Genomic DNA, 25,334 nt, shown 5'->3' with positions numbered 1-25,334 from the left:
GAGAAAAAAATTAACAGATGCATACGATTTAATTCCTATATATGTCTACAATGTAATCTTATTTTTTTAATATTTAATATATTAAAAATAAGATTAAGGTCAATCTCTCTGCTCTGACTGCCTCATAATTCTAGAAATTTTGAGAGATGAGTTTTGTACCAAAAAGTAAAAGTAAAAGCAAAATCATCGTCGTGTTGGTTTTTTAATGAAGTAAACCGTTGGTGATTAGATGTAAATTAGCTAGTGACCATTTGAAACCATGCATATGTACTTTTGTCCCCTTGGTCTGTTGACCCTTAAGTATGAATCAATAGCCTCTTACCACAGTTTCAGTGGATGTCGTTTCATGATTATCATAAAACTATTGATTCATATAGAGAAAATGGCTTCGGCATAATGATTAAGAGTTTATACGTACCATCAAACTATAGGTTAAAGTAACGCGTAGCGTAGCTATTGGAAAATTAAAGTGATTACGACACATGATATCTACTAAGCATGTACGATATTAAAAGTATATTACGTTCTCCGCTTACAATTATTACATCTACGATTCTTCGGATGATAATAGTGTAAAAACGAAGATGGAGCCAATATTGAAAAGACATTTTTTCTTATTAAGAATCACTTAAACAATTTTACAAGATATGTTTAATCAGATTTACACAAAGTCAACACGATTTGTCATTGGCAAATTCTTAATCTAACCAAAATCCCTAAAAACCCTAAAAGTTTATTTGCTTAGTTCTCTAAAATTCTTCTTAAACGGCCAAACAACATGTTTGCCCAATAACACAATATATAGGATACCTCCTATGACATACTTTCCTAAACAAGGATAAGTCTAAATCTTCTTAATAGATATGATAATAACTTGTTCTCTAATCAAAGAAACTCTAAAAGAACAGCCACGTCTTGTAGCAACCAAAGTCTTCATGCTTTCAAATAGTATGATGGTGCATGTAAAAATGACTGAAATTGTAAGTATATATTTTCCGTCAAAACGTTACAATGGAGTGTGTTTAATTGAAAAATATAATTTATGATAGATGAAAACAGTTTTAGTATATATTTGAGTAAAAAAGAAGTATAGTCAAAAATTGTTTGATATGCATATTAGTTGTATAGTCTGACAAGTTTCTTGAATAATCAAATCGCAGTCGAAGAAAAACCAACATATAACATCACGTAAAAAAATAGAAAAAATATACAAACGTTAAAGATTAGTTCTAGATTTCGATATGAGATTCTCTAGGTTATGCATAAAAGAAATAGAGAACAAAATATTTTCGCATCAACCCCTAGATCGAGCTCAGAAGCACGCATCTTCTATCCGTAATGAATATATTCACCTAAGAAAGACAACCTGTTCAATGATACACTCTTTTACTTTTGCTAGGATTAATTAGTATCATATTTATCGAGTAAAACGAAACTTAAAGGTTCAAAGATTGAGCTCAACAGTGTAAGAAAACATTTACCAAATTAAGGAATATCCTTTTGTATTGGAGATGGCAAATATAGAGTAACATTGTAAATGCGCATCCATTTGACACCACTTGGTCATGTCCCTTGTTCTTTCGCCCATTAAACAAATTGGCACATAGAAAATACAAAAATAAAAGTTTTCGCTAGTGATACTATAAGGGCATTATTAATGGGAGAACTTTTTTTTGTGTTCTTAGATTAAATATATAGTGAAAATAATGTTAGATCAGTTGTTAAGATCATAGGTAAAAAAAATGGGAGAACTAATTATGGTGTTCTTAGAATAAAGATATAGTGAAATAATGTAAGATCAGTAGTTAAGATCTTTTGCTAAAAAGCTAGTTATTGGGAGAACATATTTAAGATCTTAAGATTTAATAATATAATATTCTTAAACATATTACATTTATAAAATCTAATAAATTTGGTATATAATATTCTTAAACATATTCCTAAACTTATAAACTTATAAATTATAAAAATTATTTTGTTGGAATTCTTGTTCGTCATCCGTCAGATAGTCCGTCACCTTCGTATGTACGTGAAGGTGAATACGAAGCAATTCAATAAGCAAAAAGAGATATGTCCCTTGTGAAATTTTGATCATCTAAAATGTTTGAGAACTACAATATTACAACAACAACTTAGACCTTTCTTTCAACCGGTTTGATGATACATGTATGTAAAACAAACAACTTAGACCTTTCTTTAAAGATCCCGTCTCGTTCTGTCTTGGCTAAACCTGTGGTTTAGTTATTAAGTCTTGAACCAGTTTGATACCTGCAGAACATGAATCAAGAATGGAAGAGACAATCTTTCTCTGCTGCTCTTTGAACTCCATCACCATTTTAACATCCTGATCCGCGTTTTCTCTGTAAATATAAACACGAATGAATAAGCCAAACTAGCTCGCCTCTGTTTTCAGCTTTCGTATATCATAAAATACAAACTACTTTTACCTGTCGATAGAATCCGCATCGCCGAGGTTTTGCATCATGTCGTCGAACGTGGATCTGAGAGTTCTGAGTACTTCCATCTCAATTTCCAAGTTCTTCCACAGCTTAAGAGAATCAAGAAAAGAAATAAACGTGTTAGATTCAGAGATAGAGATGTAAATTACGGCCTAACAGAAAATTTATAAGAAGGTGATCAAGATTTAGATACATCTGTTTCAGAATGATGAACAAGACCATGAGCTCTCCGCAAGTAGTTCAAGAAGGGAGTAGGTAAGCCGTAGTGGAAGATGTCATGATTGCTCGATAGCCAAGTCCCACGTAACATGTGAGTTTTCCAAGACGAAAAATCAGTCTCAATGTCTTGATCATCAATGACATCAAAATCTGCAAGGAAGAGAGATAGGCAAAAGAAAATAGGTAAAAGAAGGTTGAGTGTGTGATCTCAGAACAATGAGGTAAGGTAAAAACTACCTAAGGGAATGACATCATACGGGTTATCGCCTTTTGGTAAAAATCCGTAAAATGTTAACAGATGCGAACTAGAGTAGTTTCCATAGCTAAGAAAACATTGTTCCCCTTTGTTGCAAGGCCTTGAGACTGGGAACTTCAAGGAACTCGTCTCAGTGTCTACTTTTCCATATTTTACTATGTGTGGGTATACCTGCAAACCCGCCAAATCATGAACCAGGAAAGTGGTAGGAGTTTCTTAGTAAACCAGAAAGAGAGAGCAAACATACAGAATGGTTGAGAAAACCAGCGACAGGAATCAAACAAGTCTTCAGCTTTCCATCAGGGAATTTGATTTGCATGCTATTTGAGTAATACAACTCACAAGCCCATAAGTAGTGTTCCCATGTATAGAGCTCCGTTGGAAATACATGCTGGTGGTTCGATAAAAGAGGAACCAATTCATCATTTTTCTCACGCAAAAGCTGCAGATAAAACAAACTATGGCCAATGGTAAAAATAATACAGATCACACAGAGACAAAAGATAAGAGAAAGGGATCTAGTCACACACCTCTTTAGCTTGCATTATTTCATCTAAAAGCAATGTACCATCAAGCTCCATGATTGCATCAATTCCGAAACTCAAACCTGCAAATGAGAATCAATGTTTGTTATATCCCTTTGAAACAAACACTGGCTACAGGAATTGGATGATTTAGTTCACTAAACAGTTTTTACCACTACAAAAATTCTCCTGCAGCGAGTCTTAGTATGGTTTGATTTTCGAGTCCTGGTTATGCTTCTCCCTCATGGTCCATAAGAGCAGCATTGTCTCAGATGTGATCCCATCAATTACAAAACTCACTCCACAATACTAGACTTCAGTGACTCCATTTCTAAACCCAAATACAAAGAAATCAGAAGAGAGGGAGAGAGAGAGAGACAAAAAGATCTATCATTGCCACCAGATCAATAGAATCGAACCGGATCGCAACACACAACCCCAGAAATGAAAAAGAGAGGATCTTTTATGAGATAACAGAATTGTAACTAGGAATATGAAATGACAAACCTAGATTGAACTTTGGCCGGAGATTTCGGGAGTCAAAACGCAATCAGGCACCGGCCGATCGATCAAACGAGAGGGAACGAAACAAAGTCTGGTCGGGTTGACTCGGTTCTGTAAAGCGGGTCGAAGCTTTCGCTGTTTTCTCTCTTTCTCGAAGAAAACCTAGTTGCGTTTTGGAAGAGGAAGAGAAATAAAAATTATCTCGATTGCAAAAAATTCTCAACCATTCCCGTAAAGCCACGTAAACAAAGAACTAAGCTTAAAACTGTTCTAATTCAAAAACTAAAAATCTGTTCTAAGGCCACTGTTCAATTTATTAAACATATTTTTAGGCTAAAAACACCTAATAAATTGTGCCGTTAATAATGGCCTAATAACCCTATTGATTTGTAGTTTATTGGTAACACAAAGATTGCGATACTTTGTATAATTTTGATGTTTGAATCCTGAATTTCAGGATATGGAAACTAATAGGTCGATTCTTTTATTTTCCCCTAATAGGTCGACTTTATTAATGTGTGCATGCCCTTGATCGTTGCTTTTCTTGTTTCGAAATTTTTGGCTCACATTTGTTTTGCCGCTTTCCCCCCCCCCCCCCCCCCCCGAACTTTATTTCTTTAAACTAGCAACCATATTTGAGAAATGTATTTTAAATCTAAGGGAAAATATGCGTTGCTTAGTGTTCGCCTAATGTGGAAGCGCTAGTAAACATCTTCTTCGAGTTCGTGGAGACAAAGTTAACGAAAAAATTCCTGCTGATTAGATACCAATAAAATGAAAGTCCACTCATATAAAATAGGTTACACAGAATAAAGCGAACTTATCTATCTTAAAATTAAGGGCAAATATATGAGTCTGACGACACGAACAAAAGTAAGTGTATCCTCCTTCATCAGTCTTGGACTATATAATTGTGTTTGTCAATATATATCGCATGTGTTGATAATTAGAAATCAATAAAAATTAATTGAGAACAAAATGGGCCATTTAATGTTTTTTAAAAAACTTGTTAAGAATACTCAAACAATGACTACAAATCATATCTGGAATACAATCATCAAAGTTATATAGTATATGATATCGTCTGTAAAATTGTTAATGTCGATATTGCGTATCCCATTGTCTGTAAACAAATATGGACGTATCTTGATGGGGCAAAGCACAATTAGCAAAACTAATTAATGGTGTAGCGCAGATGCTAATCATGATTAGCATTCATGAGTGTTCGATGTATGGTGGAGCTTAACTTCGTATATTCAAGTATTTTAGGATCATTTTTAGATAAGTTTCTGCAGATTTTATTGTATTAATTAATTTTAAAATCGATAATCTATTGATTATGTGGATAGTTTTAAATCATTTGGGACATTGAGCTGCCCCAGTATGGAATTCTCCGCCGTCAGGCCATTATCAATTTCTTAATATCTTTTCCGTAATTCTTTTAGTTAAGTTAGGTATATTGTTTTTTTATATACATGTTACAAGCTTTGTGGGTGTCAACACAAAAAAAAAAAAAAATTGAGGTTTGTGGGATTTCAGCAATCAAAAGTGGATTTGTCATGTATAAAATTGTAAATAACAATCCAAGTATGAAATTTATAGAACAATCCAAGTATGAAATATAGAAATTTCTATATGGTATTTATTAGATTAATTAGATCATATACTGTATCATGTATGGTGCACGTACGGTATGAATGTTCAAACTGGAGTGTGCTGTCTCTTTCTTTTTGAACTGCGTCTACGGATTGACTGAAATCTTTAATAGCGAATCTTATATAGCTTGATGCTTGATGAAGATCTTTAGATACTCTAAGAAATTCATCTATATTGCTTTATACTTAACCCTAATGACTAGTGACTTATAAAAAATAAAGTTGTTGCAAAAAGTGTTTCTATATACGGAGTGTTCTTGAAAAAAAAAACATTTAAGTAAAATGAAACTAAAAAGATACGAAAATTGGGAGTCTCAAGAAAAAAGGGAACGCAAACTCCTGATATCAGTGGCGAGTGGACTTTAAAACAGTTTCTTGAGTCCAACATTTGTGATACAACGAAAGAATATATCTACAAAATAAAATATTCATCAAATTTCGGGAAAATCAGAAACTCTAAATTATTTAAATAAAGATAAATTGGCGAAAACAAAGTGAAAATATCGACCAAAAAAAATAAAAAAAAAATGAAAGGGAAAGATGATATGGCAAACTACGACAATAGCATAGCCCTTTTATCCGTTGGGTGAATTTGTTTACTGACCAAAATAAAAAAAATTAATGTAGTATATAACTAACTATTTGAAAAAATTAGAAAATTAGGATTAGGAGTAGGAAAAATTATTATTGTAGTGTTGAGGGTTGTAGTAGTTAATGGTGTGATGGTGGTAGCCGGCGGTGGTCGCCGGAGTTAGTTGCCGGAGGTGGTCATCGGAATTGGTTGCCGGAATTAGTCACCGGAGTTGGCCGCCGGAGTTTGTCGCCGGCAGTAGTACAGTAGTCGGAGATGATGTGATGGTAGTAAGGAGTGGTTGTTAGAAAACAGAATAGATGTAGTTTATGGTAGTAGAAATGTGTATAGCATAGGCAAATTAGTATATATTATATATTATACAGAAAATATTATAGATACATGGTTAGAGTAATTACTTGATTAATTTTTTTTTCTTGATTATAGTTGCCAATTCTCCTTATCTCTTTCTCTTTTTCCTCTCTACCTCTCTCTTTTTTTTTTTTAACTTTTAATAGTATTATTCTTTTGCTTTTTTACTTTGTTTGGTAGACCAAAATCTTGGAAAGAAAAAGTTATATATTATCGTGAATCCGTGATATAAGATACAAAAATCTACAAATAGACGTAATATATATTAGTTGAGTTTCAGGAATAAATACAAATGGAAACACAGAATCAGTTTGTTAACGAAAACTCGATATAAGAATCAAACTAGTTTCGGCAAACATGTTCTTCTACTTCTTCGCTGAGTTTTGTTTTGCCATTACAAATCCTTTATAGATACGATACCTAACAATCCAAGAGAAGAGTGTGTGTATTGCTCCTCTATATACCAAAAAATCAGTATTTTGCTTTATTGTTTATGTAATCTTTGTTATTTTGGTTGCACATCCGATCCGAGCGTATAGGGTTGTGGTTATCTTATAATTTCATAAGCTTTTTTCGTGCTTTATCAGTCAACATCACCACATACAACTTTCGCATGCATCTCTCTATGGAAAAATTGAAAAACTCTCTCTTGCTTCTATTACTTATTGGTTCACTAGATTTTAATCCGGGGTATACCGTAGTATTATGTTATTTTTTAAAACTATTTTATATAACTTACTAAAAAATATTATGTTGAATCAAATATTTATTTTTAAAAATTGACAAAATATATCTATATAGATATATAGCAAGTTTTTTTATAATAATATTGAGATGTTTGTAATTTATTTGCTTTATCTATATACAAATTATTATTTTCATTTGGAATTTAATTAATTTAAATTCCCTTATCTTGGAATTATATCAATCAAGATTAGTTGTTGTGAAAGTAAACATTTGTTAATATGTATAATACACTTTGTAGTTCATATAATATTATTTAATTTTTATTCACAAATTCTCAATTTGAAATTAGTTAGTTTTGCCTAGAGCCTATTAGTTATTAAAAAATAAAATTAATTAGTTTTGTATATGAGTGTGATGGAGCGGATTAGTGTTGGTTTATAACTTTTTTTATATAAGATTAAGTTTTAAAGATATTTTGCTTGTATTTTTTAACCAACCCGCAAAAATATATAAGTGTACCCTATCACATACTTATGATTATTTTTAGTCTAGGTTTGGACCCGTGGATAAATAAAAATTTTCATAAAATATTGTTGCTTTTTAGTATTGTGCATATGTTAAATTGCTAAACTCTGTATTTACACAAATTTAGTTTTATTATCATAAAGTTAGTAGCGTTGTTGATATTACTCATATAGGACTAAATTTGATTTACTCAATATTTATATTGTGTAAAAGGATATATTTGTATTTGATATCTCTTTTTTAGTAAAAAAAAACATTTATAATTATGAGATTAACTCTATAAATGACACATCTATTTTTTTAGGTACATCGCAGGAGATGTAAGTTATATGATATATTTATAATTCATATAAAGTTTAAATATTTATAAATCTTATAAAGTTTAAAAATTTATAATCCGTAAACATTATTATTATATTTTAACCCGCAGTGTAAACATTTATTTTTTGGAATTCACATTTTTTTGGAATTTACAGATTTTGTTGGAGTTTATTAATAATTATTAAGATTGCATAATACCAATTTTTATTAAATCAGTTTAATTGTGCATGCCCTATATTGGTGTTGTTAAAAAAATAGTAATATGAAGATTTTATCCATGTTGAAATATGAGATTAATGATATTTTATTTTTTTAGTAATATTGTTTCAAACTCGTCTTGTATTACACTCCCTCGAGTTGTTGACTTTGTTTTCTCCAATAGATCTTATGATTTATAAGGTAACTGTTTCTTGTATGATCTAAGGTAAAATATGAAGAAAAAAAAAGTTAAACAGACTTGTTAAATCTGCTTGAGGAATTGTTTTCCAAATAGACTTGTGTAATTTGTAAGGAGTTGTTTTTACAAATTGCTTAAAGTGTTGGTCTTCTTTTTATATATTTCATCACTTATTTCCCTATATTTAAATCAAACACTAATCACGTTGATGATATACACACAAGAATATGTATATACTACCAAAATTAATTAGTTACATAATCACAATCTACTGAAAAAAGAGGATAATGACATTAAGAAGCGAAACATATATATTGCTCTAACTAAAAATATATACTTATAAGGAAAAAAAAGAGTGAAATATTTAGCAGTATGAATACTTTTGCATCATCACAAATTGACAATCGATCTTATCATATAAAATGATTTGAATCTGTTCCACGACACTTCTCTGAGATCTCTTTTTCACAAAAAAAAAAGCTCTTATCGGAAAATGATGAAGCAGACTAAGGATCACCAGATTTGTTTCGTACTCTCGTCGGTATTGGAAGGAAGAGACTGATGATTAATGTTGTTGGTGGTGCTAACTTGTGATTAAGGACCAATTATTTATAGGCAATTGATTAGGTTTATTTTTTTCACCTCTTAACACACAACATATTTAATTAGTTATGAGGTAATTAGGGATTAAATATTGCATAAGATTTATTTTTAGAGAATATGCCAAGTTTATGTGATTTGATATTTTTATCAGCCATTAATTTGTTTATGTATTCAAATTTGTTTCTATTTTAAAATTAAATGTGGTGAGTAATTAAGGATATACAAAATCAAATATAGCTGATTTATAGGCTGATAAGGAAAATTCGAGGATCACTCAGCCGGACTAAAAAGGATAGAAACTCGCCAAGGTGCAAGGTGCAACAAGGGAGATTTGATGGATTGAGGGGTCGCACAACAGTTACGGAAGGCTGCTGATATTCCCAACTCCAATCAATGCTAGATATGACACACTAGTCCCGCAAAAGGAGGCTGTTGCTTGGATATTACACACCAAGAAACAAAGAAATGTTCTAGACAAAGAACAAAGCGATAAACTCTAATAAAGAAAAGGAAAATTGGTTGATGATTCTCAAATGAGATTACATGAGTTTATATAGAGATAGAAAACTTGGTCACAAAGCCAAGTATTATTCTTGAAAATAAAACACAATAAAGATACATAGTTTAATGAAGATTCAACTCTTGAACTTTGTCTTCCCAAGGCGTCCTTCCCAAGGTGAGTTGAACTCAATTTTCGTCACTCCTCTTTGACCACAAAACAAAGTGATTATTTTGGCCTTTCTTGGATTTGAATTAGGCTCAAAGTATGCTGGACTTGATATGTATCATCCCCAATAGTTTTTCCAATGCTCTCTTTGGCCATAAGATCTTGAATTGACCCATTAAATGTTTCATGAATCTTCTTTAATATTTACTCTTTGATCCAACTTGCTGATGAGAAACAACATGGTTTGTATCTTTGCTTCATCCTGGACTTAGTAGAAATAGCTCCTGGTTGCCATACATAATTTTGGAAGGTCCTAAACCAATTAGACCTAAAGCTCTTCAAGTGTAGAACTAGATTGACTTCCTTTGGCAAATGAAGTGTATCTTTGTATTTCGTGGGACAAATCTTCTCTTTCTGAGCTTGTTGGAAACATAAGAGATTCATTAACATCCTACAAGTGGTTTTGTACCGAAACTGTTTCTGAGTTGGTCTGTGTAACATGGTCTTTTTTTCAAACGCAAAACTGGGACTGAGATAGATCCACTGACTTGAAATATCCATATCTTTCACATATAAACTGATATTAATGTGATTCCAATTCTCCGTGGTTATGGAATGGATCAAGATTCCAGAACATTTTGTTTCATACCTTGAATCCTTTTGAATTGGTCGGAATCCTCCTTTGAATACTCGTAGGTCCAAATCGCGTAGCCATAAGTTCACATGAGTTGTAAAATGAATAACTTCTTCATCTGAACTCTGATTGGACTGATTCCACCTCAAGATATGCTCTAGATGAGGTAAGAATGTATCCCAAATAGTAGTTTGGCTGGAAGAGTTGACCTTTGAATTCGTTCATGGTGAGCAAGACTCAAGGGTCGTCTTGGATGGTCTCATGATCACATCATACCCCTCCTCTTGAAAAAGTTTCATCCTCGAAACTGTAATGCCATGGATTGGAGAGTATTGAAGTGATTCTGATGGCTTCTCTTCAAGAGAATATATGAGTCCATATTGTTGACCCTGAGACAGAAGTGTACTCCATTCCGTGAGACCTTCCTTTGTGGTTTCCTCACTTTGATGTTTGTTGACTTCTTTGTGATCTGGTTCTTCGGCTTCAGTTTTGCTGGACTAGTGTGTCATATCTAGCAGTGATTGGAGTTGGGAATATCAGCAGCCTTCCGTAATTTTGGACGATCCCTCAATCCATCAAATCTCCCTTGTTGCACTTTGCACTTTGGCGAGTTTCTATCCTTTTTAGTCCGACTGAATGATCTTCGAATTATTGCATATATATAGTAAAGATTCTTGGAATGATTGACTTAATTTTTTGAAGCTAAATGTGTGAAAACATAATAAATACCAATGGCATAGAGGATGGTAAATAGTTTAGAATTCCAAAGTTTTTTTCAAAAATTTGTTGTGAAAATGTTAATATAGATTCTCATCCACTCGTAAGTATTAATTTTCACCAAACGATTATATGTCTCAGTTAGTTTGTCAAGTTTCAAATTTTTTTTTATTTTTAATTTAATTTAATCTCTAATGAATCAATAAAAAAAAAACTTATTTGACATTTTCAGAGACATCTTATTGGCCAAATGATTATGAAAAAAAAAAAGAAACTTCTCGACCATCACTTTTATTATTACGAAGATGTGATGATAAGTTTTTTACTTAGAGTTGACAAAACCAACCGGCATGTTTTATATTAATCATAGATTGTCGCGGAATTCTATAGTTTTACAAGATTATTCACAAATTACATAATTTTTGTCATTCAACAATTATTTTTGTAATTAGTAAAAAGTAATTAAAAGTCGTTTGTTAATCATTTTCTATGATTGTTCGGAAAATGAAATCGGGAATTGAAAACCTACATATATACATGAACATGATGTGTGTGACTTAAGTGTGATGAATTAAACCCTAAATCTAAAAAAATACTCGTTAATATATGAACAAAATTTATGATGGTTATGGTTTAATGACAGAGATCAAGATAAAAATTGCTATTTGCGAAAATTAATGCGATTTAAATTAGATAGACGTTGTCAATATTAAAGTTTCGTTTTGGAAATCTAATCAGAATGGTTGTGTCAAATCGTGATATTAAATTAAATGAATAAAAAGTTTCCAAAAGAAAAACTAAATTACTCCGTAATTAGTTAATTACTATAAATAAATTAAAAAAAGAAATCAGCCAAATAATACAAAAAAAATAAGAAAAAGGAAAGAGCAAAGAAGAAGACTAAAACACTATAGAGAGAAGAGTCTCTACGCTGCTGCTTTTACTTTGCCGTTTCATTCAAGGACGACGAAGCTCTCTCTCTCTCTCTCTTCTCTCAGAAGCAAGAAAAGACTCTATTTTTCCTCTCTCTCTCTCTCTCTCTCTCTCTCTAGAATTTTTATGTTTTTAATATTTTTCACTTTAACTTTCTCACTCTAAAATCTGCCCTCATTGTCTCGCCTCTGTCTACTTCAAGAATTGATGTCTCTTCAACACTTTCTCTTATTTTAAGTTCTTCTTCTCTCTCTCTCTCTCTCTCTCTCTCTCTCTCTCTCTCTCTTTGCTTACATTTTCCTGTCTCCGCCATTAAAACCCTTCTCTCAAGAACCAAAAAGCTCACATTGCTTTTGTCCCTCTGTGAGAAAAAGAGAGCTTCAGAATCTTATTCCTATCTCTTAGGGAGAAACCCAGATTCTAATATTCTTACTTGCGTTTGTTTAAGTTTCTGTCTGGTTCCCCCCCCCCCCCCCACCCCAATTCTCTAACTCAAAGAAATTTAGGAACTTTTAGTTTCCATCGTTTTTGGCAGTGATTGAGTTTAGGTAAAGATTTCTCCTTTCCTCTTCTTCTTGTTCATGTATGGATTGAGTTTCTGCTAAAGAAGAAAAATAAAAGAAAAGAGCCACACAGAACACTTGTGAAGAAGCAACAATGAGGGAAGACAAATCCAAGACTAGCAAGGTTTTTATTTATTCTCTATATATATTTTTGCCCAACTTTATGGAATTTTCTAGATGAACATGTTTTTTGAATTTTGGATTTCTGAATTGAAGCTGGCATGGTCCAAGAAGATGGTCAGGAAATGGTTTAATATCAAAAGCAAAACAGAGGAGTTTCAAGCTGATGATCCTACTTCTGCTGGTACTTTCTCTCTCTCTCTCTTTCTTTTTACTAGTTTTGTTTACTTGTTCTTGTTTTTTTCCTGAAGCCTTATGTTTTGTCTCTTCTGAGGGGAAGAATCTTAACTAAATTTGTTTCTGATATTGCTTGATTTGTTAATTAAAAGGAGTTGAATCCGTGGAGCACAGAAGTAGCTTCTCAGCTGAGAAAGCACCTCCCACTATCAAAAAGACCAAAACTGGTAATTTCATACATATAATATACTCAAACTTGTTTGATCTAACTAGATAATTAATTATGTTACTGATGGTTTCTTGGGTTTCACAGAGAAACTTAGTAAGAACTGGGAGCAGCAAGCTCGGCAAAGGAGAATGAATTATGAGAATCCTAGGATCATTGATGTCCAAAACTACAGCATCTTTGTAGCTACCTGGAACGTTGCTGGACGCTCTCCTCCTTCAGATTTAAACCTTGATGAGTGGCTTCATTCATCAGCTCCTGCAGATATATATGTACTCGGGTATGTTTCAAAAAAAGACATCATTTTGTTTTTATGAATTTCATTACATATCTTCTCTCCCTCAGTCTTTGCTTTTGGTTCAGATTCCAAGAGATTGTCCCTCTTAATGCTGGTAATGTCCTTGGAGCTGAAGACAATGGACCTGCTCAGAAATGGCTCTCTCTTATCAGAAAAACGCTCAATAACCGACCAGGGACTAGTGGAACTAGCGGTTATCACACACCTTCCCCTGTCCCGGTGCCTATGGCGGAGCTTGATGCTGATTTCTCTGGATCCACAAGGCAAAAGAACTCCACTTTCTTCCACAGACGGTCTTTTCAGACCCCAAGTAGTACGTGGAACGATCCTTCAATTCCTCAGCCAGGTCTTGACCGTCGTTTCAGTGTCTGTGACCGTGTCTTCTTCAGCCACAGGCCAAGTGACTTCGACCCGAGTTTCCGTGGTAGTAGCAGCAGTCACAGGCCTAGTGATTACTCTAGAAGGCCTAGTGATTACTCCAGGAGGCCAAGTGACTATTCCAGAAGACCTAGTGATTATTCCAGAAGGCCTAGTGATTCAAGACCCAGTGACTACTCTAGACCAAGTGGTGACTACTCTAGACCAAGTGATTACTACTCTAGACCGAGTGATTTTTCACGGCCAAGTGACTTCTCAAGGTCTTCAGATGATGATAATGGTCTCGGAGATTCTCCAAGCACTGTCTTGTACTCACCAGGTTCTGCAGCTAACGAGAACGGATATAGGATCCCGTGGAACTCTTCTCAGTATTGTTTAGTTGCTAGCAAACAAATGGTGGGTGTTTTCTTAACAATTTGGGTGAAAAGCGAGCTAAGAGAACACGTCAAGAACATGAAAGTGTCTTGTGTTGGCAGAGGACTGATGGGTTATCTTGGAAATAAGGTTAGATTTTGTTCTTTTCTTACAAAATGCTCTGTTCTGTGAGTTAATTAGCCACTTTGTTATAATGCCTTTGGTTCTTTTGTAGGGATCAATCTCAATAAGCATGTTGCTCCATCAAACAAGCTTTTGCTTCGTTTGTACCCACTTGACGTCCGGACAAAAAGAAGGTGATGAGCTAAAGAGAAACTCTGATGTCATGGAGATACTCAAGAAAACGAGGTTTCCTCGCGTTAAGAGTTCAGAGGAAGAAAAATCCCCTGAGAACATCCTTCAGCATGAGTAAGATTGATGATCTTACTTTTCATACTTTATATTCAAATCATACTTTTCATCCTTCAACAGTTTGTTGGTTTTTTACCCGTCTCTTGATACCAATCTTTTGTATCCTTTTACCAGCCGGATAATATGGCTTGGCGATCTAAATTACCGTATAGCATTGTCGTATCGATCTGCCAAAGCACTCGTTGAGATGCAGAACTGGAGAGCTTTACTAGAAAACGACCAGGTACGTTTGTATATACACTTAGTTCTAATGGTCTGAATAAAAAGGCTGAAGAAGTTCATATCCGGAAAATGTATACTTGCAGTTAAGAATTGAGCAGAAACGAGGCCATGTGTTTAAGGGATGGAACGAAGGAAAGATCTATTTCCCACCAACGTACAAGTACTCAAGGAACTCAGATAGATATTCTGGAGATGATTTGCATCCCAAGGAGAAACGTCGCACTCCTGCTTGGTAAGTTTCTCTATTTAACAGCAAGAAAAAACAAGAACTTCTGATATATGAGAATCTTTTATCTGACATTTAAATTTCTTATAAATAGGTGTGATAGGATATTGTGGTTCGGTGAAGGACTGCATCAGTTATCTTATGTAAGAGGAGAGTCACGGTTCTCAGATCATAGACCGGTGTATGGAATTTTCTGTGCAGAGGTCGAGTCAGCTCATAATAGGTTAAAGCGAACAACGAGTTACTCCACTTCACGGGTCCAAGCTGAAGAGCTCTTACCTTATTCCCGGGGATACACCGAGCTCAGCTTCTTCTAGTCACACAGAGATCTTTCATTTTCAGCTCTTTACGGTAACTTTTATTTTGCATCTATGGTTATCGTTTTAGATTAATGATCACCAAACCGACAAATTAGGACAGAAACAGATAAAAATGTTGAGTCACAGTGTCAGTGACTTGAGCTGGTCCAAAACTAAAGAAGTCCATAAGTTATATGTGGTCCTGAGATTCAAATAGAGCAAGTCTATATAGAGAGACCAATCTACAATTCTGCATTTATGTGCAAAGGTGTAATTTATCTCAACCAAGAAATGAGGCAACTCCTCTCAGATCATTTAAGATCACCCAATTGATTGTGAAAAGGGACCCCATTTGGTTTTGGATCCAGATTAGGATAAGGAACCCAACATTGAAGCTTGATAAGATTAAGATTGTCCACTGCATATTATCAAATCTTTGTCTTTTTTATGTGTGTGTGTGTGTCTAAACTGCTTTAAACTCTGCAATGCATCAGCAATAAAATCATAATAATGATTCAAAAGATTAAAACTTTATTGAAACCAGGATTCGTTTCGTGCCATCTTGATAAAAATGATGAAATGTTTTGTTTTTTCACTCATGGTAGAATTGGATTGGCTTTTGTCAGGTGAACAAAAGTGTTATTGGTTCTTTGAGAGTGATGGAGACATTCCATTGCCACTTTAAACTCAAAGGGAACAATGTTAGTCAATTTTCTCAGTTTCTTCTTTTTACATTTTTCATTTCCGGTTAGCTTTTTTTTCTAAACTGATCTTATCGTGTGTAATTTCCGGTTTGCAGGTGTGATATGATATGTGTTTTTTTTGTATTAAAATTTTGGCCTCGGTTAACCAATTTTCACATACCGGCGGTTCTGTGGTCTGTCCAGTTCGAAGTATTCATAGGTTCTTTTTGCTAACTCTGGTGGATGTGAATTTTACAGCAACGTTGTAAGGTAATACTATACCAAAAATAATTTCAGTAAATTGTGTGTAATGTGAACACATTTGCTAACACAACTTGTGATTTTTTTTGCTTTGTGCAGACAATCAACTAACCCAATCAGAAACTGCCAAGTGGACAGATGGAAGTTCTTTGATTTTTGTTTTTTTGAATCATTCTTTTGATTTAGCAAATTAGCAATTAGGAGGGGAAATAGCGTTTTACTTTTCTTTGTTATTAGAAGTAGTAGTGTGTCCCCGGTGTCCCCAAGATAATCATATTGTAATGCTTATTATATAAGGTTTACGTCAAGAATATTGAAAATATACAAAAAGAAATATTCTATTTCCACTTTATTTTGATGATAATTTCCAAAAAGGAAAAGTGAACTGATACAGTCTTGTAATTATCGTAGGACTGAAAAAAGTTTGTGTTGCTTCATAAACCTCAAAGCTCACTCTTTCTTATCTTTTGCTCTTTTTGACTATTTTAATTTAGTGCTATGTTAGGAACTTACTATCAAAACATATGAACAACACTTCATTTCAATTCTATTGTCAAATATTAGAAACGAAAGTGTCGTTATTAAATCAAGCTAAATCTAACTTAAATTGAGTGATTTCGTTGAAGGGAATTTAGGTGACAAGTTGTTTTCACTATATTCAAACAAATTCAAAGATTCCTAATGGGTACAAAGTTTTCGTTAAGAACTTTTTCAAAAACCGAGATTTCGATTTGTGTATATAAAAACTTTAATATTTAAAAATAATATGCAAAGAGACAGAGACTGGACCAGTTAACGTAGAAGGGAATGATTAAAAACTAAAAAAAAAAAGAGAGCCTGAAAGTGAAGAGAGTGTTTTGTGTAAATCATGCTTTGTCTTTTATCTGTTTCCTCATGCTTTGTCTTCTCTCAGCTTTTGTTGATCACATTCACAACATAACGCCTTCTTAGTACTTCTAATAATTAATTGTAGTATTAAATTTAACCAAGATTCTTGTTAAATTTCGAGCCATATGATTAATTACACAGACAATGATCAGTTGTGTTTCTTCCAAGACAATTCCTACTTTTTTTTTTTTTTTTTTAAAACATTTTTTCAAATGAAAAGGGAAACTTATGTTACAATTGAAGCAGAATTGACGTGGACTATTCAAGTATACAGTAGTCATTGGTAGATACAGTTGGTATCGTAACTGGTTTAACCATAACAACTTCGTTACTTCGTCATAACCTGTATAGCCAAATACATGCACAGCTAATAAAATCATGTACAACAAAAGACTAAGTGATTTGTGATGTATACGAGTCAATATAAAGTAAAATTATGAATTTATCTTTACAATGATAATAGTGTTTCCTTCTGTAAAAGAGAATTTAAAATGTCAAAGCATAATGTAATACATTAAAAATAGAACATGGACTTGCTAAGGTATAGGCTTTTGAGAGTGGGAAAGGATAGGCTAGCAGACTAACAAATACAGCATGCCTCTTTTACTCAGTTTTTACCAATTCCACATATTTTTTTAATATATATTTATCTGATTTTGTTTGTATGTTTAGGTCTATTAATTTTGCTAATATTTAACAAGAACAAAAAAGCTAGAGGCTATGAAAAGACACTCAAGGAAGGCTAACATATTGTCACTTCACTCAGAAAAGAAACAAGAACGAAATTTACAACTCTATTAAGATTCCTCTTGTTACCCATCGAGTTAGCAATTAGTACCAATTTCTGTCATTTTTGTCTAGAGTTAGCTTACCACGAAATTTAATTTGCTAAACTTGCATTTTCTTAGCCGATTGAATTGATTCTAGTAACTGCATGTCAGTGTAACAACATACTACTATGGTCGTTAGCGTTTCAAGAAACATAATAATACAGTACTACATAAAATACTATAGGATATTAACACGTATTTGTAGCACCATCATGTGAACTTTCTATATCTATTTAATCACAACCATCAATGAACCTTCAATAAGACGCTGTATTTTTCAATTATACCGAAACGCTAAATCCAATCATCTAAATCAGTAGATTTTTTTTTTTTTTTTTTTTTTGTAACTTTGTAATTATAGGATAACATAATTACTTATAGAATTTCGATGCGCATTAACATTGAACTACATGTTATTTATGATCTTATTTATTTTTATTTGCATGAGTAAAAAAATGACTAATTATTACGGGCCGGCGGCTCCAAAAGGTCAAATTCTTAGACCATCTGCAATGGCAGAACAGTTGGACTGTTCTTAGCCCAATAAATTGATATATTTATTGAACAGTGTGTTTAGAACACATTTTTTGGTCTTAGATAAGAACAGATTTTAAGAGTGTTCTTTGTTTACGTGGCATGACGAGAATGGTTGAGATTTTTTGAATCGAGATAATTTTCAATCGAGATAATCGAATAAATTTGGACATTAAAAATGTTTGTGTGCTTTAATAAATTAAGTAATATGTTTGTTTGTTTTTTTTTCTTTTATTTATTTAAAATACTTTTTTTGTTTCATAAAAATTTCGTATTGTATTTTGAATTTTAGTATAAGTTTTTTAAGTTTGCAATTTAAATATTATTTTTTAAAGTTTTTATAATTGTAATATGTTTAATATTATTATATTATTAAATCTTATGATTTTAAACATGTTCTCCCAATAACCAACTTCTTAACAAAATATCTAAACTACTAATCTTACATTATTTTCATAATATTTTTATTCTAAGAACACTCAAAACTGTTCCCCATTGCAGATGTCCTTAGGCTATCTGCAATGGCAGAACAGTTGGACTGTTCTTAGCCCAATAAATTGATAAATTTATTGAACAGTGTGTTTAGAACACATTTTTTGGTCTTAAATAAGAACATATTTTAGGAGTGTTTTTTGTCTACCTCGCATGACGAGAATGGTTGAGATTTTGGTCTTAAATAAAAATAATAACATTTTTTGGTCTTAAATAAAAATGTTTGTGTGCTTTAATAAATTAAGTAATAGGTTTGTTTGGTTTTATTCTTTAATTTATTTAAAATGTTTTTTTTTGTTTCATAAAAATTTGGTATTGTATTTTGAATTTTAGTATAAGTTTTTTAAGTTTGCAATTTAAATGTTATTTTTAAAGTTTTTATAATTGTAGTTTAATATTATTATATTATTAAATCTTATAATCTTAAACATGTTCTCCTAATAATCAACTTTTTGACAAAAGATATAAACTAGTGATTGTTACATTATATTCATAATTTCTTTATTCTAATAACACAATTGTTCCCATTGCAGATGCCCTTAGAACATACACAATGATCAAGCTCAAACCTTTAAAGTCCGTCGCAGTAATAAAATAAAAAGATAAAAAAATGGAAAAAAATTACTTGGGCATCAAAAATATCTTAGGTCCATCACAAATATAAAACTATAAGGCCCAACTGAATTTAATATTCTACGACTCTTCAGTCTTCTTCTTCACTCCCTTTTTTCAGGTGTTCGTTTGTTCCTTTGAAGCCTGCGTTAGTCTTCTGCCTTCGCTGCTTCTCCGCACCGTTTCTTAGTGTGATTCGAAGCAATAGTGTCAGCCATTTCGTTTATAGGATTCAGTACGTATTGGTCAATCCCTCTCAATTTCGTTTGATCTTATGCTCAATCTTTAGGGTTTTGGGTGTTAGGGTTTTGGGTTTGATTTACACTCTGATTACCCTTAGAGGAACTTAGTTAGTCGTCATCGGTCTCACCATCATTGTGATATGTATCATTCAAGTAAAAAAAACTGTTCTTGTGTTTGTTTCTCGCTTGTAATGTGTAAAAATTGTGTTTTTTTTTTTATATGTTTCAGATTTTTTGTAATCAGCAATGAGTGTGAGTGGAGGAGGATACAAGTCGGATGACGAGTATTCAGTAATCGCGGACAAGGGTGAGATTGGATTCATAGACTATCAGAACGATGGATCTTCTGGTTGTTACAATCCATTAGACGAAGGTCCAGTTGTTGTTTCTGTTCCTTTCCCTTTTAAGAACGAGAAGCCTCAATCTATTCTTGTTGGAGAGACTTCTTTTGATTCCTTCACTGTCAAGAACACTACCGATGAGCCTGTGGATTTGTGGACCAAAATCTATGCATCTAACCCTGAGGGTTCTTTCACCCTCTCCATCTTGAAACCGCCTTCCAAAGATTCTGACTTAAAAGAGAGACAGTGCTTTTATGAAACCTTTACTCTGGAAGACAGGATGCTCGAACCTGGTGATACTCTTACTATTTGGGTCTCTTGTAAGCCCAAGGACATCGGTTTACACACCACTGTTGTTACTGTTGACTGGGGAGATGATAGGGTCGAGCGGGTTGTTTTCCTTTTGGCTGAGGATAATATATCGAGCTCTCTCACTTCTAGGAGGCCTTACTCTAGAAGTAGAAGGGCTCCGAAGAAAGATTTTGCTGTGGATGATTATGTGATGGGATCACGCCCTGCCAAGGTGGTAGATCGTAGGTTTAAAAATAGGCTTCCTCGGTATGAAATCCCAAAGGAGATTAGAGAGATGATCGAGAAGAAGGAAATCCCGGATGATTTGAACGAAGGTCTGACAGCGAAGAACTATGCAAACTACTACAAAACTTTACTTGTTATGGAAGAATTACAACTCGAGGTATCCTCACTGTTTGCTTATAACAGGACCTTACTACCTCAATATACCTCTTGTGTGTTTGCCATGAATCATGATTTCTTGTATTATTTTCATTGTTTTAGGAAGACATGCGAGCTTATGATATGGAGAATGTTTCGATGAAGAGAAGGGGTCTCTATTTGTCCCTCGAAGTTCCTGGCCTAGCTGAGAGAAGACCTTCCCTTGTCCATGGAGACTACATCTTTGTAAGACATGCCTATGATGATGGAACTGACCAAGCTTATCAGGTTTTGTTTTCTTGACTTACTTCTCCATACTCTCAGATCACTTTCAGCCTCCTAGCTGAAACAAAAAAATTGAAACTTATTTCACACAGGGCTTTGTACACCGCGTAGAGGCAGATGAAGTGCATTTGAAATTTGCCCCTGAGTTCCACCAACGCTACACAGCCGGGAGTGTCTATAATGTGAGGTTCACATACAATCGAATCAACACTAGAAGGTTGTATCAGGCTATTGATGCTGCAGATATGTTGGATCTAAACTTCCTTTTCCCATCCTTGCACTCTGGGCGAAGGATTATAAAGACGAAACCTATTGTGCCGATTTCACCAGCTCTTAATGCGGAGCAAATTTGTTCCATTGAAATGATTCTTGGCTGCAAAGGAGCACCACCATATTTGATCCATGGACCACCTGGTACTGGGAAAACTATGACATTGGTGGAGGCGATAGTACAACTTTATACCACTCAGAAGAATGCTCGGATTCTTGTATGTGCTCCTTCCAATAGTGCAGCTGATCACATTTTAGAGAAACTCCTTTGTCTGGAAGGAGTTCGTATCAAGGACAATGAGATTTTCAGGCTGAATGCAGCTACTCGTACATATGAAGAAATTAAGCCTGAGATTATCCGCTTTTGCTTCTTTGATGAGTTGATTTTCAAGTGTCCTCCTCTCAAAGCTTTGACTCGTTACAAACTCGTTGTCTCAACATATATGAGTGCATCCCTTCTTAATGCAGAAGGTGTTAACCGTGGTCACTTCACTCACATTTTCTTGGATGAGGCTGGGCAAGCTTCAGAGCCAGAAAACATGATTGCTATATCAAATCTTTGCTTGACAGAAACAGTGGTTGTGCTGGCTGGAGATCCAAGGCAGTTGGGTCCTGTTATATACTCAAGAGATGCTGAGTCACTCGGCCTTGGGAAATCCTACTTGGAAAGATTGTTTGAGTGCGATTATTACTGTGAAGGGGACGAGAATTATGTGACAAAGCTAATCAAGAACTACAGATGCCACCCAGAGATTCTTGATCTCCCATCAAAGCTCTTCTATGATGGAGAACTGGTAGCTTCCAAAGAAGACACAGACTCTGTTCTTGCCACGTTAAACTTCCTCCCAAACAAAGAATTTCCAATGGTTTTCTATGGGATTCAAGGATGCGATGAGAGGGAAGGCAACAATCCATCATGGTTCAACCGTATAGAGATCAGCAAAGTAATAGAGACAATCAAGAGATTAACAGCGAATGACTGTGTGCAAGAAGAGGATATCGGAGTTATAACTCCTTACAGGCAGCAAGTAACAAAGATCAAGGAGGTTCTCGACAGGTTAGAGATGACAGAAGTCAAAGTCGGTAGTGTGGAGCAATTCCAAGGGCAAGAGAAACAGGTAATCATCATCTCAACAGTAAGATCTACGATCAAACACAACGAGTTCGATAGAGCTTATTGTCTGGGCTTCTTGAGCAATCCAAGGAGGTTTAATGTTGCTATAACCCGTGCAATCTCTCTGCTAGTGATCATTGGAAACCCACATATAATATGCAAGGTACCACTTAGTTGCTTATTCTGGACAAATACATAATGCAGTGTCATCATTTCCAACTTCGCAGATAATAGAAACTGCTATATATAAAACAGGACATGAACTGGAACAAGCTTTTGTGGCGATGTGTGGATAACAATGCTTACCAAGGATGCGGTTTACCAGAGCGGGAGGAGTTTGTGGAGGAATTATTCAATCGAGAAGGAAACAGCAATGATCCTCAATACCCTCCAGAAGCTGAGTGGAACAACAATGGGGGTGCAAATGAGAAAGGTGAATGGTCTGATGGGTGGAACAACAATGGCGGCACAAAGGAAAAAGATGAATGGTCTGATGGGTGGAACAACAATGGCGGCACAAAGGAGAAAGATGAATGGTCAGATGGGTGGAACAACAATGGCGGCACAAAGGAGCTCAATCAAGAAGGAAGCAGCAATGCTCCTCAATACCCTGAAGAAGCTGAGTGGAACGATAGTGGCGAGGTCAAGTTTGGTGGCACAAAGGAGAACGGTGAATGGTCTGATGGGGGGAACAACGGTGGAACAAAAGAAAAAGAAGAATGTTATGATGGTTGGAAAAATGGCGGCTGTGGTGAAGAGATCAAGAATGATGGTGAGTTTGAAACCAGAGGGGATTTTGTAGCTAAGGGAGAAGATGAGTGGTCTGATGGGTGGAAATAAATTAGAAAGAAAAAAGGTTATTAAGGGAAAAAAAATGCTATTTTGGATTTGTTCATATTTCTTTGTCTATCTCTCTTTGACTTTTTGGTATCTTGCAGAGGCGCATCTTATAAATGCATCACATTTGATTTGGTGTGGATAAAATTATGAAAACTGTATTATTAATAAGACTATTAAATACAGGTACGCCAAATACAAGAAAAACTTCAATACATTATTATTTAAACCAGAATCAGGTAAAATAGAATGGGAAAGTAAATAATAAGGACTTGCTATCTAATTAAAAGAATTTGATAATCTCAAAGACGAAAGCAAATAGAAGAAGCGAAAGCTTGAGAGAGTGCGAAGAGGAAGGCAACGAGGCTGACGGGGGTGGTGAATTGAACCCGTCCCGGTCTCCTCTGTCGTCGGATCCGGGAATTTCCTCGTCTACTTGTCAAAAAAAAACACACGAAAGTATTAGTCAATAAATTATGTGAAAATTACTTAGTGAATACACTTTTAAATAATATATTAAGAGTTGTTTATTTGGTTTACCATTAGGATTTAGCGAAGTTGTCGGAGAAGTGGTCGGACCTAAAAAAGTAGGACCTGCGAGTTATAAAGAGTGAGCTTATGTTAAAAATATATTAAAAACAAAAACTAGAAACTAAACATTAAAAGTAATTGAGCTGGTTCTAAACACTTAAAAGAATTCATTCACTTTTTTACCTTCAGAATCAGGTGCTTGCGAATCTGCCGGAGAAGTGGTCGGACTGAAAGACGCAGGCCCTGTGAATTATGAACGATTAGCTTTGTTAATAACAGATTAAAGTGTATAATTGTAAAGTGCTAGTAAATAAACTTAACATAATTTTCCAAAACAAATGTATACCTGGAGCAGGGAGAGGAGCTGCTGTAGCTGCAAAGGTTCACAAATAATTTTACTCAGACATGAAACACACAAAATTCAAATTGAAACTTTTAAATAATATAGATATATATATATATATTTGGTAACCAACATGTTGGGACATGCATATACCTTTGCATTGAACGGGGACACCAGGCATGCCACATGCACGAGGAAGAGAGATGGCTAAAGTTCTGTTAATAGGAAGATTGATTGGAATACCAGCGGTTACAATCAGACACAAACAATCCATACCGGTTCCGGTTAACGATTTAAGAGCACCACAACAATCTGAGGTCGGCGAACTACCGCCTCCCGTTAGGAAACTCATGCACCCTGTAGCACTAGAGAGCATGGCTGGTGAACATGGAGTATTGATTTGAGCAATAACCGATGATATTGGAGAATTTGAAAGCAGAGAGAAGCTCAAGACTGCGATTAGGAAAACATTGGTGTTCATTTTTTGTTTACGTGGTTTATAGAATTTTGGTAAACTAATAAAGTATCGCTTTGGGTTTTGTAGAGAACTGAAATGGTTATGGTGTTATGACTTTTGTGTTGTATGCATGATATATATAAGCCTTAGGAGTAGCGGAGATAAAAGGGAAATAAGGTGATTCCAGTGGTTGGTTTTGACTATTGATGCTCAACTACCTTAACTAACTTTTACCGAAGCAAGCTAGTTTCTGAGTTTGCTTCCTTTACTATATTTATTTATGGTTTTAATTGAGTTTTAGGTTTGCTTCTCTAACCACACAATCATAAATGTCAAGGCATGACTAAGAAAATTATATGTATGCATTTGTTTTTTTTCCAGATTTGTATAAGAAAAAATGGTGGCGTGACCGCGTGACGATAAGAAAACGATTAGACCGTAACGTACGTGGTTACACAAACGAAATGACGTGTCACCAGAATCAAGTTTCGTAATCCCTTTCCCAAAGAAAGTAAGATCGCAACTTTATAAGTATTACTAATTTGTTGAACGAATTAAACACAATAACTCTTTAATGGGATTGTAGCTAGATGACGCCACGTT

At 34.3% G+C, this 25,334-nt stretch overlaps 4 protein-coding genes across 4 annotated transcripts; 2 read left to right on the top strand and 2 right to left on the bottom strand.

Annotated features, from left to right (window-relative positions):
• Positions 1-2,055: 2,055 nt before the first annotated feature.
• Positions 2,056-4,403, bottom strand: LOC104778568 (uncharacterized). Its single transcript, XM_087494947.1, has 8 exons — positions 3,966-4,403; positions 3,632-3,789; positions 3,465-3,541; positions 3,182-3,376; positions 2,916-3,105; positions 2,653-2,828; positions 2,448-2,548; positions 2,056-2,360 (listed from the first exon to the last, which is right to left on the bottom strand). The coding sequence occupies exons 3-8, from the start codon at positions 3,513-3,515 to the stop codon at positions 2,225-2,227; spliced, it is 849 nt and encodes a 282-aa protein (XP_087351073.1). The 5' UTR covers positions 3,516-3,541; positions 3,632-3,789; positions 3,966-4,403; the 3' UTR covers positions 2,056-2,224.
• A 7,584-nt stretch (positions 4,404-11,987) lies between these two features.
• LOC104763318 (type IV inositol polyphosphate 5-phosphatase 6) lies at positions 11,988-16,617 on the top strand. The gene is made up of 12 exons (XM_010486706.2): positions 11,988-12,731; positions 12,824-12,911; positions 13,057-13,131; positions 13,218-13,410; positions 13,494-14,310; positions 14,396-14,589; positions 14,707-14,815; positions 14,898-15,046; positions 15,135-15,391; positions 15,966-16,040; positions 16,139-16,292; positions 16,383-16,617. Exons 1-9 carry the CDS (start codon positions 12,702-12,704, stop codon positions 15,355-15,357), a joined length of 1,878 nt encoding a protein of 625 aa, XP_010485008.1. The 5' UTR covers positions 11,988-12,701; the 3' UTR covers positions 15,358-15,391; positions 15,966-16,040; positions 16,139-16,292; positions 16,383-16,617.
• Positions 16,618-19,627: 3,010 nt separating this feature from the next.
• On the top strand, positions 19,628-23,547 carry LOC104763296 (putative RNA helicase SDE3). The gene is made up of 5 exons (XM_087497806.1): positions 19,628-19,874; positions 20,111-20,916; positions 21,018-21,182; positions 21,272-22,726; positions 22,819-23,547. The coding sequence occupies exons 2-5, from the start codon at positions 20,128-20,130 to the stop codon at positions 23,401-23,403; spliced, it is 2,994 nt and encodes a 997-aa protein (XP_087353932.1). The 5' UTR covers positions 19,628-19,874; positions 20,111-20,127; the 3' UTR covers positions 23,404-23,547.
• LOC104763310 (non-specific lipid transfer protein GPI-anchored 21-like) lies at positions 23,548-24,859 on the bottom strand. Its single transcript, XM_010486700.3, has 5 exons — positions 24,428-24,859; positions 24,278-24,304; positions 24,115-24,174; positions 23,941-23,994; positions 23,548-23,832 (listed from the first exon to the last, which is right to left on the bottom strand). The coding sequence occupies exons 1-5, from the start codon at positions 24,753-24,755 to the stop codon at positions 23,684-23,686; spliced, it is 618 nt and encodes a 205-aa protein (XP_010485002.1). The 5' UTR covers positions 24,756-24,859; the 3' UTR covers positions 23,548-23,683.
• Positions 24,860-25,334: the final 475 nt, after the last annotated feature.

Source organism: Camelina sativa, chromosome 3 (assembly GCF_030686135.1).
Source record: "Camelina sativa cultivar CO46 ecotype springtype chromosome 3, ASM3068613v1".
Lineage (NCBI taxonomy): Eukaryota > Viridiplantae > Streptophyta > Magnoliopsida > Brassicales > Brassicaceae > Camelina > Camelina sativa.
This window is presented reverse-complemented; position numbering and strand designations above follow the sequence as displayed.

Coding starts and splice junctions, on each gene's coding strand:
- LOC104763318 (XM_010486706.2), top strand. CDS start 12,702: ATGAGGGAAGACAAATCCAAGACTAGCAAG. Junction 13,411..13,493: donor GCAGATATATATGTACTCGG/GTATGTTTCAAA, acceptor CTTTTGGTTCAG/ATTCCAAGAGATTGTCCCTC. Junction 15,047..15,134: donor AAACGTCGCACTCCTGCTTG/GTAAGTTTCTCT, acceptor TCTTATAAATAG/GTGTGATAGGATATTGTGGT.
- LOC104763310 (XM_010486700.3), bottom strand. CDS start 24,755: ATGAACACCAATGTTTTCCTAATCGCAGTCTTGAGCTTCTCTCTGCTT. Junction 23,995..24,114: donor GCAAGCACCTGATTCTGAAG/GTAAAAAAGTGA, acceptor TATAACTCGCAG/GTCCTACTTTTTTAGGTCCG. Junction 23,833..23,940: donor AACTTCGCTAAATCCTAATG/GTAAACCAAATA, acceptor TTTGACAAGTAG/ACGAGGAAATTCCCGGATCC.
- LOC104763296 (XM_087497806.1), top strand. CDS start 20,128: ATGAGTGTGAGTGGAGGAGGATACAAGTCGGATGACGAGTATTCAGTA. Junction 20,917..21,017: donor TGGAAGAATTACAACTCGAG/GTATCCTCACTG, acceptor TCATTGTTTTAG/GAAGACATGCGAGCTTATGA. Junction 22,727..22,818: donor ACCCACATATAATATGCAAG/GTACCACTTAGT, acceptor TATATAAAACAG/GACATGAACTGGAACAAGCT.
- LOC104778568 (XM_087494947.1), bottom strand. CDS start 3,515: ATGGAGCTTGATGGTACATTGCTTTTAGATGAAATAATGCAAGCTAAA. Junction 2,829..2,915: donor GTATGATGTCATTCCCTTAG/GTAGTTTTTACC, acceptor TCTTCCTTGCAG/ATTTTGATGTCATTGATGAT. Junction 2,549..2,652: donor TTCATCATTCTGAAACAGAT/GTATCTAAATCT, acceptor GATTCTCTTAAG/CTGTGGAAGAACTTGGAAAT.